Genomic DNA, 16,054 nt, shown 5'->3' with positions numbered 1-16,054 from the left:
TTACTAAACGAAGGTGGTACATGTGGTGGTGTGTGCGGTTGTGTTCGGGCGGCGGTTGTACTGTGTATGGCTTGCTTGTGGCCTCTGGCATCTGTGCATATATACTACCTGGCGTGCACGCTTCACCTCAAGTTTAGTTTACAGGTCGTGTTGTGTTGTTTGGGCGCCACCTACTGACTCTGGGAAGCCGCTGGGTTTGACTCGGGGGCGCTGAGGCGCAGTGCGGGTGCGCTTTCGGTGCTTCTACCTTGGATATATACAAACATCACTAAACGAAGGTTGTATATGCGGTGGTGTTCACGTTCGGGCGGCGGTTGTATTGTGATGTGAAGTTTAGTTTACAGGTTGTGTTGTTTGGGTGCCACCTACTGACTCTGGGAAGCCGCTGGGTTTGACTCTGGGGCGCTGAGGCGCACACGTGTGCTGTCGGTGCTTCTGGCCTCTGCAATCCTTGCATATATACAAACATTACTAAACGAAGGTTGTATATGCGGTGGTGTTCGTGTTCGGGCAGCGGTTGTATTGTGACGAGAAGTTTAGTTTACAGGTTGTGTTGTGTTGTTTGGGTGCCACCTACTGACTCTGGGAAACCGCAGGGTTTAACTCTGGGGCACTGAGGCACAGTTTGCACGCACTTTCGGTGCGTCTGGCATCCTTGCATATATACAACCTTCATTTAGTAATATAGATTCTGTTGGTGAAGTAAACTGGGGATTAAGAAAAAGGATCAGCGTTCAGTATTATTTCCTTACCACCAGTCATCCTCCTTTGATGAGGTGGGGTCAGTGTTTAATTTTCCAACATTGGGATGAACCAACTTTCCCAGTGTCACCAGCAACTTCTCAGCAGTAGTATAGTTGTTGATTTGCACCACGGTGACTCGACCAGCAATGCTGTGATGTGCAACTAGCAAAAAAGTTCTGTGGTGCATTATGGTGAAGAGCTGATGTAGTACAAGACTTGTGCACAGTAGTCACTGACACAACTGGTGGTGTGCAAGAAGATTCCTCCAAGGTGGAATACGGTGTGAGACATCCAAATCCCTTCATAACAGGCTTCACTGGCCAGGCCAGGTCTCTTTTTTAGCTGTCTGAAAAATGCCTCATCTCGTTGGGTTTAGTTCCAGCTCCACGGTCCTGCCTCAGGCTTTTTTGTAGGTCCACAATTGAGGAGCTGGAAGAACAACCATAAAACTTTCAAAAGTATAACAAAAGCCCCACAAGAAGAGGGTAACCGTAAACCTCGGCTTGTGCACAGAGGAGCATGCAAATAATGTTTGTAAAAATAAGGTTCATTAACAAGAAGTCAAAAAAACTCTTTGAATTTTAAGAGGCACAAAGACGTTTCCTAAAAGGTAATCCTAAAGCAAATAAGTCCAAATCACACAGCAGAAATCAGAATCCTTTGAACAGAGCAAGAAACTCCAAGACAGAATAACAATACAATGACCCCAACAGGCGGCACGGTGGCGCAGTGGGTAGCGCTGCTGCCTCGCAGTTGGGAGATCTGGGGACCTGGGTTCGCTTCCCGGGTCCTCCCTGCGTGGAGTTTGCATGTTCTCCCCGTGTCTGCGTGGGTTTCCTCCGGGCGCTCCGGTTTCCTCCCACAGTCCAAAGACATGCAGGTTAGGTGGATTGGCGATTCTAAATTGGCCCTAGTGTGTGCTTGTATGTGGGTGTGTTTGTGTGTGTGTCCTGCGGTGGGTTGGCAACCCTGCCCGGGGATTGTTTCCTGCCTTGTGCCCTGTGTTGGCTGGGATTGGCTCCAGCAGACCCCCGTGACCCTGTGTTCGGATTCAGCGGGTTGGAAAATGGATGGATGGATGGATGGATGGATGGATGACCCCAACAAATGACAATGGTTCCCACTCGCTAGGTCCTTCTGACTCATTAATATAGCTGGGGAGGGGCCCAGGAGTGGTGATGTCATGGTGGTCCCGCCTCTTGGGGTTCCACCCACAAAGGAAATGGAACATCAGTAAATTTAAAATAACGGATCATAATTATAACGTCACATATAAAAGTAACAGAAGTAACACAAATCGTATCATGTGATATCATCTCCTGTTGAATTCTGCTCTGTACTTGTAATACGAGGGGTGTTCAAATATAAACAGGAATGTATGAGCTACACTTTATTTAATTGAATAGAATGAAACGACTAGCACACTATTTTTCTATGTAGTCTCCGGCCACTGCAGTACCCTTGTTCCAGCGCTCGGGAAGCTTCTTAATCTCAGAAGTGTGCAAGTCTTTTGACTGCATGTTGACCAATTCTTGCACAGCGTCAGTAACCTCCTCATTCGACTTAAATTTTTCCCTCCTAAAAATTCCTTAAGTGGACCGAAGAGATGATAGTCCCTCTCTGAATGACTTGCACCAATCATACACTCTAGACCAGGGGTCTCCAACACGTCGCTCGCGAACTACCGGTAGCTCGCCACCCCTTTCCAAGTAGCTCGCCAAAGGGCTAATGAATCCTACGTAAACTTGAAAACTTGATTAGTCAAAATTAGTGGTGGGCGATCTTTGATTTTAACACAAAATCGCAATCCACAATCTGAATTGCAATCTCTCTTTTCAATATGGCATACAAACTCATCGAGACCTAAAGTAGCACTTTATTTTAAATATCAAACAAAGTCGAATTCAATTGTTCTCTCGTTCGCTAGCTAAGCGGAGTTAAGGTGCACGCCATGAAGCTGAAGAGTGAATGAGGAAGGCCCGTCCCCCTGGCCCGTTGCGTGGATCTCGGATTTGTGCAAATAAATCGGTACGGCGGGCGGCATGGTGGCGCAGTGGTAGCGCTACTGCCTCGTAGTTAGGAGACCCAGGTTCGCTTCCCGGGTCCTCCCTGCATTGAGTTTGCATGTTCTCCCCGTGTCTGCGTGGGTTTCCTCCGGGCACTCCGGTTTCCTCCCACAGTCCAAAGACATGCAGGTTAGGTGGATTGGCGATTCTAAATTGGCCCTAGTGTGTGCTTGGGGTGTGGGTGTGTTTGTGTGTGTGTCCTGTGGTGGTTGGCACCCTGCCCGGGATTGGTTCCTGCCTTGTGCCCTGTGTTGGCTGGGATTGGCTCCAGCAGACCCCCGTGACCCTGTGTTCGGATTCAGCGGGTTGGAAAATGGATGGATGGATGAATGAAATTGGTACGGCAAGCGAACTACGATACATAGTGAAATGAGAGAAGTGGCAAAATCAATCAGAATGTTCAAGCAAATTATAGAAAAAAACTCAATCTAAATCCGTGAAGTAGTTCTCTCATTTAAAGCGGACAGACAGACATTGGATTTTATATATTAGTAAACCTTCAAAATAATGTGCAGTTAAAGTCTCAACAGCATTCTCAGCATTTCTGGAACTTAGTAGAGCCAGATAACTATAAGAATCTTCACCAAGCAGCTCTGAAAATGTCTGCTCTGTTTGGGTCTCCATACCTCTGTGAGTCTGACATGAATGTCATGAAATCCAAAGTTCAGAACAAGACTGACAGACGAACATTTAAATGACTCGATAAGAGTGAACCTGAGTGGCTCCACTCCACCATACACCTCAGTGCCAGTCATCTGACGAACTAAAAAACACGTCACACATGCGACTGGACCTGTGAATAAAGTGACACAGTGACAATAGATAGATACTTTATTAATCCCAAGGGGAAATTCACATTCTCCAGCAGAAGCATACTGATGCAATAAACAATATTAAATTAAAGATTGATAATAATGCAGGTAAAAAACAGACAATAACTATGTATAATGTTAAATGTTAACGTTTACCCCCCCGGGTGGAATTGAAGAGTCGCATAGTTTGGGGGAGGAACGATCTTCTCAGTCTGTCAGTGGAGCAGGACGGTGACAGCAGTCTGTCGCTGAAGCTGCCCTTCTGTCTTGAGATGATACTATTTAGTGGATGCAGTGGATTCTCCATAATTGATAGGAACCCACTGAGCGCCCGTCGCTCTGCCACAGATGTCAAACTGTCCAGCTCCATACCAACAATAGAGCCTGCCTTCAATATGACAAATATAAATAAATAAATTTCATGACATTCATATTCATATGACAAATGAATAAGTCCATCCATCCATCCATCCATCCATTATCCAACCCGTTATACCCTAACTACAGGGTCACGGGGGTCTGTTGGAGCTAATCCCAGCCAACACAGGGCGCAAAGGCAGGAAACAAACCCCGGGCAGGGCACCAGCCCACCGCAGAATGAAGAAGTCATATCTGTGTATTGTTTGTTTTGACAGCATTCATGTTTTATCTCAGTACTGTGAGATACACTAGAAAATGCATACAGACATACAAAATGCACTTGCAGGTGAACTAAATATTTTTTTGTGATGTTTTAATGCAAAATGTGAGTTGTGGACACCAACATTTTGTAAATGTGCCGGCAAAATGAGCTTATTCAGTTGGTTTGGGTTAAAATAAGCTGTGAGAATAAACGTTAGAAAACAGGAGTAGCTCTCGGCCATTTTCATTTTGTAAATGTAGCTCTCCCGGGGGGAGGTTGGAGACCCCTGCTGTAAACTGATAGAGACACCTCCTCAAACTGATTTTTAACTCTCTAATAAATCTGAGATGGAATGACTCCTTCATTTGTCAATAATGTAATAATAATTTGCTGTACAACACTATTGTGTACCTTCTGCTCCGACGTGTTGATTACAACTGACAGGAAGGGGAGAAAGAGCAGCCAGCACTACTAACGACAAGTTTAAACATGCATGTACTCTTTATAAGAACAGAGCATAAAAATCCCTGTTTATAATTAAAGACCCCTCATATTTCTATTGTACTATTATATTGTATTGAGGATGACTTGTGTTCTGTTCTGTGTATTGTATTGTATGGACCCCCATCTTTTATTGACACCCTCTGCACACCCAACCTACCTGGACAGGGGTCTCTCGAGTTTTTCTTCGTCGTCTTAGAGAGTTGAGGCTGGGCGGCTCTCAAAAGGCAGGGCCTGTTAAAGCCCATTGTGGCACTTCTTGTGTGATTTTGGGCTCTACAAAACTAAACTGTATTGTATTGTATTGTATTGTATAAAAAGACACGAGTAATTGTTCAAAATGAAGAAAAGTAGCAATAACATCTAAAAAAACGAACAACATCAGCCAGATACTTGACATAACCCCCCCTCTAAGGGGCATCCATACACCACTACATGTTTCTCCCCCCCACCCCACCAAAAAAAAAGAACAAGAAAAGGTCCAAACAACAAAGTTTGTGCTTTAAGCCCGGGTGACCAAATATGAAATGTTTGCCTCAACAGGGTAGACAAGGCAGGAGCAAACGGGACACTTTCTGGTGAGAGGGGCCGGTCCTCTCTGCAAGTGTGACCTGAAAACAGGACACCTCACAGTGAAGGTGACTGGACAGCAGGTAGGACACATGCCAGGGATGGCGAATGGACAGCAGACCGGTTACCTCTCAGCGAGGGCAAGTGGAGAGCAGGAAGGACACCTCACCTCTTGGCAAGTGTGACCAGAAAACAGGCACGGCACATCTTTGTGAGGGTGACTGGACAGCAGGTAGGACACATGCCAGGGATTCTGACTGGAGAGCAGGCAGGTTACCTTCTGGCAAGGGTGACTGGACAGCAGGTAGGACACATACTTGCTTGTGTGGCTTAACAGCGGGCAGTATAGCCGCTCATTTGGTGACCTCGTGTTGGCCTTCCACTCATCGAGTAGCAGCTGTGGTCAGCTTTTCACTTGCCTGTTTTCAGCTCCTTGCCTGCTTAGTTGTGACCGGCTACTTGCCCGCCATGCTGTGGTCAGAGGCCGACTTACTATTTGCCTGCCACATTGTGCTCAGTGACTGATGTGCAACATTGTGATCAGCATGTTGCCTCCCAAGCCATTCATGGGACGATCTTATGGTGGACATGTACAGTTAGGTCCATAAATATTTGGACAGAGACAACTTTTTTCTCATTTTGTTTCTGTACATTACCACAATGAATTTTAAATGAAACAACTCCGATGCAGATGAAGTGCAGATTTTCAGCTTTAATTCAGTGGGGTGAACAAAACGATTGCATAAAAATGTGAGGCAACTAAAGCATTTTTTTTAAACACAATCCCTTCATTTCAGGGGCTCAAAAGTAATTGGACAATTGACTCAAAGGCTATTTCATGGGCAGGTGTGGTCAAGTCCGTCGTTATGTCCTTATCAATTAAGCAGATAAAAGGCCTGGAGTTGATCTGAGGTGTGGTGCTTGCATGTGGAAGATTTTGTTGTGAACAGACAACATGCGGTCAAAGGAGCTCTCCATGCGGGTGAAAGAAGCCATCCTTAAGCTGCGAAAACAGAAAAAACCCATCTGAGAAATTACTACAATATTACGAGTGGCAAAATCTACAGTTTGGTACATCCTGAGAAAGAAAGCAAGCACTGGTGAACTCAGCAACACAAAAAAGACCTGGACGTCCACGGAAGACAACAGTGGTGGATGATCGCAGAATCATTTCCATGGTGAAGAGAAACCCCTTCACAACAGCCAACCACGTGAACAACACTCTCCAGGGGGCAGGCGTATCGATATCCAAGTCTACCATAAAGAGAAGACTGCATGAAAGTAAATACAGAGGGTGCACTGCAAGGTGCAAGCCACTCATAAGCCTCAAGAACAGAAAGGCTAGATTGGACTTTGCTAAAGAACATCTCAAAAAGCCAGCAGAGTTCTGGAAAAACATTCTTTGGACAGATGAAACCAAGATCAACCTCTACCAGAATGATGGCAAGAAAAAAGTGTGGAGAAGGCGTGGAACAGCTCATTATCCAAAGCATAACACATCATCTGTAAAACACGGTGGAGGGAGGCAGTGTGATGGCTTGGGCGTGCATGGCTGCCAGTGGCACTGGGACACTCGTGTTTATTGATGATGTGACACAGGACAGAAGCAGCCGAATGAATTCTGAGGTGTTCAGAGGACATACTGTCTGCTCAAATCCAGCTAAATGCAGTGAAATTGATTCATGATAGAGATGGACAATGACCCAAAACATACAGCCAAAGTGACCCAGGAGTTTATTAAAGCAAAGAAGTGGAAAATTCTTGAATGGCCAAGTCAGTCACCTGATCTTAACCCAACTGAGCAGGCATTTCACTTGTTGAAGACTAAACTTCAGACAGAAAGGCCCACAAACAAACAGCAACTGAAAGGCCTGGCAGAGCATTCAAAAGGAGGAAACCCAACATCTGGTGATGTCCAGGAGTTCAAGACTTCAGGCTGTCATTGCCAGCAAAGGGTTTTCAACCAAGTATTAGAAATGAACATTTGATTTCCAGTTATTTCATTTGTCCAATTACTTTTGAGCCCCTGAAATGAAGGGATTGTGTTCCAAAAATGCTTTAGTTGCCTCACATTTTTATGCAATCTTTTTGTTCACCCCACTGAATTAAAGCTGAAAGTCTGCACTTCAACTGCATCGGAGTTGTTTCATTTAAAATTCATTGTGGTAATGTACAAAACCAAAATGAGAAAAAAGTTGTCTGTCCAAATATTTATGGACCTAACTGTATATCAACTTCTGCTCCAGCTCCACCGACATGTTTAGCCACATACAGTAAGTTGAGTCTGTTTTTGTGCGTTTGGACCCGGGCACAATGCAGGGCATCGCAGATTATGGGGCTCACTTACGAGAAGCAGCTTGAGGTCGTGTGCAGTGCCTCACTTCCTACTAGGGGTTCAGGTAAACTTTGTAAAGGTTAAAAGTTAAAGATCAAAGCGAAAACAAAGAAACATTTCAAACAGACCCTCGAATCTGAAGACGGAAGTGGCAACTCCTCTGACAATACTTAGATCTATAAATGTTTATTTTATTTTTTTAAGATATTCATTGCAATAATAAGTTGGCCTTAACAAGCACTTCAGGGAGATGGTTTCTTTTCTCGTTTTTTATTTTCTTGCTCCATTGCGCTCTAAGCTTTGGGATTTAGGGGACTATTAGAGGGAATTTCTTTTATTTGTAGCTAATGAATGTTATGCATAATATTTTCTTTCTTCTTTTCTTTTTATGCCTAACAGTGAGAATTGGGGATAGGGAGCGCCGAGTCAGAAGCATCTTCACTGTTTTCACTTACTTAACCCTCTTTGCGCCTTGTGCTTCAAAAGGCAATAATCTCCCAGTTCACATCAGAAAACACTTTAATTGTTCATTTTCTGCATTAAGGCAAAGTGAAATTTATATATTTAACAAATCCCGAAGTGGTGTCGAGGAACCTGAGCTTAGTGTGTAAAATGTCTGTTTGTCTTCTCTTGGTCTCCCCTTGTAGCCGTTTTTCTTTGTGTAAAATGTATTTACCTGTCTGTACGTCGGCCCGTATCGACTGTGCGCTGGTGGGCTGCGCTGCGTTGTTTCCTGGGTGGACGTCGGTCTGTGTTTGTGTTGTTTTCACATCCACATGTATTTCCTCCGGGATTTTCCACACCCTAACGGGTATTAAAATTCATTTAACTGCATGGGATTTTTGAAAGCAAAGCCTTTTGGGTAATGACCGTACACTTTTTATAACCCAGCATGCCTCATCACAGCATACTGACAAACTGTTCAAGTGATAATTGCGGGGAGATGATTTTTGAAAAAGTATTTTTACAAGAGACACTGGCCGTTTTTAGAGCATTGTAACCACTTAAAGTAACTTTTACCGCACACACACACACACGTACACACACACACACACACATACACACACATGTTAGATTTCAGCCAGAGCTTTTTCCCTGACTGGGGTAGTGATGGACATTTCAATTTCATTTACTGAATCGATTCTTTCCATCTACCCGTTTTAAGTGCCTCGAATCTTTTCATTCATTTAATTCATTGTAGGGATACCTTATACTCTATTTCCGGTTGAGGAGTGTATGTGTGTGACACCTCTGATTTAATCGCATCTCAAAATATTTACAGTGGGTACGGAAAGTATTCAGACCCCCTTCAATTTTTCACTCTTTGTCATATTGCAGCCATTTGCTAAAATCATTTAAATTAATTTTTTTCCTCATTAATGTACACACAGCACCCCATATTGACAGACAAAAAAAAGAATTTTTGAAATTGTTGCAGATTTATTAAAAAAGAGAAACTGAAATATCACATGGTCCTAAGTATTCAGACCCTTTGCTCAGTATTTGGTAGAAGCGCCCTTTTGAGCTAATACAGCCATGAGTCTTCTTGGGAAAGATGCAACAAGTTTTTCACACCTGGATTTGGGGATCCTCTGCCGTTCCTCCTTGCAGATCCTCTCCAGTTCTGTCAGGTTGGATGGTAAACGTTGGTGGACAGACATTTTTAGGTCTCTCCAGAGATGCTCAATTGGGTTTAAGTCAGGGCTCTGGCTGGGCCATTCAAGAACAGTCACAGAGTTGTTGTGAAGCCACTCCTTCGTTATTTTAGCTGTGTGCTTAGGGTCATTGTCTTGTTGGAAGGTAAACCTTCGGCCCAGTCTGAGGTCCTTAGCACTCTGGAGAAGGTTTTTGTCCAGGATATCCCTGTACTTGGCCGCATTCATCTTTCCCTCGATTGCAACCAGTCGTCCTGTCCCTGCAGCTGAAAAACACCACCACAGCATGATGCTGCCACCGCCATGCTTCACTGTGGGGACTGTATTGGACAAGTGATGAGCAGTGCCTGGTTGTCTCCACACATACCGCTTAGAATTAAGGCCAAAATGTTCTATCTTGGTCTCATCAGACCAGAGAATCTTATTTCTCACCATCTCAGAGTCCTTCAGGTGTCTTTTAGCAAACTCCATGCGGGCTGTCATGTGTCTTGCACTGAGGTATGTGTGGAGACAACCAGGCACTGCTCATCACTTGTCCAATACAGTCCCCACAGGTAAGCATGGCGGTGGCATCATCATGCTGTGGGGGTGTTTTTCAGCTGCAGGGACAGGACGACTGGTTGCAAATTTAAAGTTTAGAATAGCAAATAATAGAATAAAGGAAATTTCAAAATATTACGAATGGGCCTTCTGCATTGAACAACAAATAGGTGACAACCTACAGAAGGTCTGCAGCAATTAAAGTTACTTAAGTCTTGCAAGTTGAAGGAAACAATTTCCACAGGTGTCCCAACTTGTGTTGATTCCTTTAAAAACCCCTCTGTCTGTCTTAAAGCAGAGTTGGCACAGACTGTGGCACTACACTACTTGGGCAATATTCCAGTGATAATGGCAAGAAAAGGGCAATTAACAAATGGTATGGCACTATGGGTGGGTGCTGATATAGAATATCTCACCAAAGATGAGCCTAAATTTGTTTTTGAGTCCAGGCCGAGTTCTAATATTCTTTTAATGTCACAATTTATATATTCGGAAGAACTGGCGTGAGCGGGCCTTTTCAGTGGTGGGTGTGCTGCCATTCCTCCTTTTTTTTTTTTTTTTTCAACTTCAGTTTTAGGGGTAGCCACGTCTCCCTTGTCATGTTTGGCTGCTGCAAACACAGACCCTTCTGCATTTTGAAGGAACACCCCATTCCCAGGTCTGCGTGTTTGTGATCTTAATCTTCCTTCGTCGTTCCTCTCTGAAGTGTTCTCTCTTTTGTTTGTAGGGCTGGCTGCTGGAAGGATTTCCAAAGACCCGTGAGCAGGCTCTCTTGTTACAGGAGAAGGGAATCTCCCCCGAACATGTGGGTATGTATGTATGCCACCGATACGGGACCGCAGGGAACTCTGGGAGATTGAGGGCTGCTAACAATGTGGCTGCATTATTTAGTCTTCAGCTGTGACTCCCCAAAGTGTTAAACCGACTGTGTCCACATCTGGTGCTTACAGTCCCCTCCAAAAGTACTGGAACAGCAAGACCAATGAATCTGATTTTGCTGTGTGCAGAAGATACTTGTCTGTGAGATCAGAAGGTGAATATGAGAGGAGAGATCAGACTTTCAGGTTTTGTTCACCGGAATTTACATCTCAATATGTTAAACGGAGCACATTCTGTATCATAATAGTAAGAAAAGCACAGAAATGTCTTTAGTATTTTGGGGCGGCTGAGGAGAGTAAACTTTCCCCAGATGTTGCCGGTCAACTTCTGCTGGTGGGCTATAGAAAGCTGAGTAACCTACCGTAGCGCAGCTCTTCAGTGGGTTATTACAACAACGCAGAAGATCAGAGGGACATTTCCAGATCACGCTGCTAGAGGAGGGCACTTCACGTTATTAAAGATCCATTTCACCCTCGCGACTGTATGTTTGAGTTTCTGCCGACTTAACAGGCCTTCTAGAACGGTTCAGGCCCACACAAACGGGTTCAGAAGCAGTTTTTATCCAAGTTTTATTATACTTTTCAATAATTTCTTTCTTTAATTCGATTTCAGTTTTCTTCAAACCTTTCTTCTCACCAACACTATCACTCTTCATTTGCTTAGAGGCCATGGTTAATTGCAAAATTAATGCAAAAGCACACGAAATAGAGCACCAAGAGTTCACAGCGAATGTACGCACGTCGGACCGAGAACAGTGTACAGGGAGAGACTGAACACGTGCGGAAATCATCGGCGCGTACGAACCGGAAGGGAAACTGGCTTGTTCATGACCCGAGTGTGTGGTCGTGAACAGATGCAAAAGTTTGGTGAACGTTTTGGTTGTAACCTGATTTGTACGTGGTCCGAGACGTTCGTGAGCCGAGGTTCCACTGTATGCAGTTTAGTGAATCGCAACTGGAAGAGTATAGCAAGCCAGTAGTTTCAGTCTATTCTATGCTGCTCATTGGCATTATCGACTAGATTTTAAACGTACCTTGCCTTCTATTCTCGTTTCCACCAAACCAAAGTTTTTTAAATGGATAAAGAAAAAATCAGAATCAATGATCAGCATTGGCCTTAAAAAACCTGATCAGAGCATCCCTAATTCTGTTCACACCTGCTGCTCTTCATCCTGCCACTGCCTTTGTGATCCTCTCCACCCTCCTGTTCCCCTCCTCATTCTGGAGCTCGTTTTCTAAACTTCCGTCTCTTGGTTTCTTGCTCCTCGTCTGCGTTGCTTCCTTATGTGTCACCCTGTCACCTTCTGCCTTTGTTTGTTGTTTTGCCATTCCTTATGGCGTCTCCCGTTTTCCTCCATTGCCGTCTGCACCTCACCATTCCACCAGCACGTTTCTTTGCATCTCAGTGGTCCACCCACAGACTTTGTCCTGAGATCGTTCATCGTTTCCCATTTGTCTTTCACCCCTAAATCTTCGGACACTTCATTCCCTCTCTTCCACCACCCCTTTTGCTTCAGCCTCAGTACGTCCTTCCCCTCCGTTTTCTTCATGCTTCTGACTAATGAGCTCCTGCAGCTCTGCCACGTTTTCCATGTTCTCGTTTTCAAACGTGCCCAATCAGTGATCATCGCCGACAAATGGGACGCTGTGCTGCTTCTACCACCAGGTTCATATGTCACCCACTTGTTTTCCTCCTTCTTAAACATGGACAAGGAAGTACACCCTTTAGAGGGATGGAAAAGTTAACTAATCTACTCTATATATTTATAAAATCATAATAATCTACTCTATATATTTATTAAATCCTAAGCCTCAAAGTGCAACGATTTTATGTGACGTTTTTTTGTCACGCTTTAAATCGGGCTTATTTTAAAATCTACATATATATGTTTGATATCATTCTTTTCAGAATTTCTCGAACTTTAATGTGATTTTGTTAGATTTTCAGATTCTTATTCCGTTTTTAAATGATAAACTGAAATATCAAGAAAGTTGTGGTTTTTATTATTAAGAAAGTTGTGGTTTTTAATATCAAGAAAGTCGTGATTTTTACTTTTGATCAAGTAAACTTTCTTTCACAGGAACAAACTATTAAAAAAAGGATCTATTCATAACACCAATGTTTGTAGTTAGGTGGTTTAGTTAGCTGGGTGGCACGGTGGCGCAGTGGGTAGTGCTGCTGCCTCACAGTTAGGAGACCCGGGTTTGCTTCCTGGGTCCTCCCTGCGTGGAGTTTGCATGTTCTCCCTGTGTCTGCATGGGTTTCCTCCCACAGTCCAAAGACATGCAGGTTAGGGGCATTGGTGATCCTAAATTGTCCCGTGTGTGACCTGCGGTGGGCTGGCGCCCTGCCCGGGGTTTTTCCTGCCTTACGCCCTGTGATGGCTGGGATTGGCTCCAGCAGACCCCAGTGACCCTGTAGTTCGGGTATAGTGGGATGGATGATGGATGGATGGATAATTAGCTGAAGGTCGAGTTACGATGACCCATTGTATGCCACTTTAGTGATTTTTCCTGTTATTTAAATGAGTCCTTTTTCTTTTATCGGTAAGAATGTCAGTTAAAATGAACAGATCGTTTATTTAATCTCCTATAAATACTCATCGAGCATAGTGGACCTCAGTTTAACAGGAATACTCCAATCAGTAAGAGGGTAAATATTTTATTCTCATTTCATGATTTTTACTCCGTTAAATGATAATTAATTTTTCTTTTATATATTTACAGAATTTTGTGATTTTGATTCCTATAAATAATCATTTTTCTTTGTACATTTACAGATTTTACTAACATTCTGGCTGCAACTGGGGGTTGGGCGCCAAAGGTGCCAGGGGAGGGTTGGGCGCCGAAGGTACCAGGGGGGACTTGACCCCCTAGTATGACTATAAATATGACAAGATCTCCTGGAGCAGAACTTTGACCATTTGAGAGCTGTGTGCCATTCTTGAAGTGTTTCTGTTTTTCTCTCTGCATCTACTGTACTTATGTTATGTTGTCCTGTCGTCTTCAGTGTTCCTGGAGGCTCCAGATGCTGTCCTTATAGAACGAAACCTGGGCAAGCGAGTAGACCCTGAGACGGGAGGTAAGCAAATGCACCACTGCCGTGTGATATTCTTGCCTCTTGTCTCCCTTTTCTCTTTCCTATTTTCGGCCATCGACTTTTCTTGCCTGGAATTTGCTGCTTCCCATCTGGAGCTTCATGGATTTGACTGGCCTTGCTCAGTGCATGCTGGTTATTCTTTGTTGTTAAAAGTGCTACATATATCTAAAATGGATTAGCATGTTATGGATTGTGCACTATATTTTTCATGGGTATCGTGGCTGCTTTTTCTCTGCCACCATTCTGTGTTTCTGTGTCTCCTGAATGTAATGATTAATTATTCACACTGCCGCATGACACCGTGCCATGCATCATTGGCGTGACCCTTTAAATTTGGCACAAAGACTCTGTCGGTATCCGTGATTTGGATAAAAACTCAAGTGAAGCGCGTATTCCTTCTCAAGTGTTTTGGTTTCCGATTCTGTGGTTTCTCTCTATGGCTACGTTCACATTACCAGGCTGAAGTGACTCAAATCAACAACAACCTTTATTTCTTGGTACATTTTCATACAAAGAGTGGCACTGAAAATGCTTCACGAGACATCAAAGCGAAAGTACAAGAAACAAATAAGTTTAGGCAATAATATTAAAGAGTAAATAACAAAGGAAAATAAAAAACAAATTAATCTAACTGATCATAAAAATCAGATAAATATATCAAGTGAAAGAATAGCAGGGCAGCACAGTGGCGCAGTGGGTAGCGCTGCTGTCTCGCAGTTTAGAGACCTGGGTTCACGTCCTGGGTCCTGGAGTTTGCATGTTCTCCCCATGTCTGCGTGGGTTTACTCCCACAGTCCAAAGACATGCAGGTTAGGTGCATTGGCGATGCTAAATTGTCCCATATGTGTGTGTGTCTGGGGTTTGTTTCCTGCCTAGCGCCCTGTGCTGGCTGGGATTGGCTCCAGCAGACCCCCGTGACCCTGTAGTTAGGATATAGCGGGTTGGATAATGGATGGATGGATGGATGAAAGCATAGCATCCTTCTATAGAGTGTCCTAATACAAGTCACTAAGGATAAGTCCGGTGATGAGGTCAGAAAAAACAAAAAAAAAAATATGAAAGGACCCCTTTTTAATGAGAGCAGAACATCAAGTCAATGACACTTGTGGGCTATTGATCTGGTCAGTCAAGTAGCAGAGGGGCTTGTTAATCCATTTCAGCTGCTTTGGTGTTCATGAAATTAACAAGAGGTGCACTAGAGGGGCAACAATAAGACGACCCCCAAAACAGGAATGAATGGTTTAACAGGTGGAGGGAGGCCACTGACATTTTTCCCTCCTCATCTGTTTTTTCACTCATTTTGCTACGGTCAGCGTCACTACTGGCAGCATCAGGCGATACCTGGACCCAACAGAAGTGGCACGGCTAGTCCAACTTCATCAATACGTGGCATTGCCAGAAGGTTTGCTGTGCATCCCAGCACAATCTCAAGGGCATGGAGGAGATTCCAGGAGACAGGCAGTTCCTCTAGGAGAGCTGGACAGGGCCCCTCGTAGAAGGTCTTTAACCCATCAGCAGGACCCACCAGTATCTGCTCCTTTGAGCAACGAGGAACAGGATGAGCGCTGCCAGAGCCTACAAAATGACCTCCAGCAGGCAGGCCACTGGTGTGAATGTCTCTGACCAAACAATCAGAAACAGACTTCATGAGGGTGGCCTGTGGGCCCTGTGCTCACTGCCCGGCACTGTGGAGCTCAATTGGCATTTGCCATAGAATATCAGAATTGGCAGGTCCACCACTAGCGCCCTGTGCTTTTCACAGATGATAGCCGGTTCACCCTGAGCACATGTGACAGACGCGAAAGGGTCTGGAGAAGCCGTGGTGAACGTTATGCTGCCTGTAACATCATTCAGCATGACTGGTTTGGTGGTGGGTCAGTGATGGTCTTGGGATGCATATCCATAGAGGGACGCACAGACCTCTACAGGCTAGACAACGGCACCTTGACTGCCATTAGGTATCAGGATGAAATCCTTGGACCCAATGTCAGACCCTATGCTGGCGCAGTGACTCCTCGGTTCCTCCTGGTGCACGACAATGCCCAGCCTCGTGGCAAAAGTGTGCAGGCAGTTCCTGGAGGGTGAAGGAATTGATACAACTGACTGGCCCCCACGCTCACCCGCCTGACCTCAATCCAATAGAACACCTTTGTGACATTATGTTTTGGTTCATGCAACGCCGCCAGGTTGCACCTCTAGACTGCCCAGGAGCTCAGTGATGCCCTGCTCCA

The 16,054-nt window shown here is 44.5% G+C and overlaps 2 protein-coding genes across 3 annotated transcripts in view; both read left to right on the top strand.

Moving 5' to 3' along the window:
- The window catches only part of ak8 (adenylate kinase 8), a 175,881-nt gene that overhangs the window by 63,816 nt on the left and 96,011 nt on the right, over positions 1–16,054 (top strand). For both annotated transcript variants that reach the window (XM_051931801.1, XM_028808573.2), the window contains exons 7-8: positions 10,573–10,654; positions 13,734–13,805. In XM_051931801.1, coding sequence (XP_051787761.1) covers positions 10,573–10,654; positions 13,734–13,805 — 154 coding nt within the window. The remainder of the gene's footprint in view (positions 1–10,572; positions 10,655–13,733; positions 13,806–16,054) is intronic.
- The window catches only part of LOC114656939 (hamartin-like), a 180,543-nt gene that overhangs the window by 111,085 nt on the left and 53,404 nt on the right, over positions 1–16,054 (top strand). The window lies entirely within an intron of this gene.

The sequence above is a fragment of the Erpetoichthys calabaricus genome, chromosome 9, assembly GCF_900747795.2.
Source record: "Erpetoichthys calabaricus chromosome 9, fErpCal1.3, whole genome shotgun sequence".
Lineage (NCBI taxonomy): Eukaryota > Metazoa > Chordata > Cladistia > Polypteriformes > Polypteridae > Erpetoichthys > Erpetoichthys calabaricus.
This window is presented reverse-complemented; position numbering and strand designations above follow the sequence as displayed.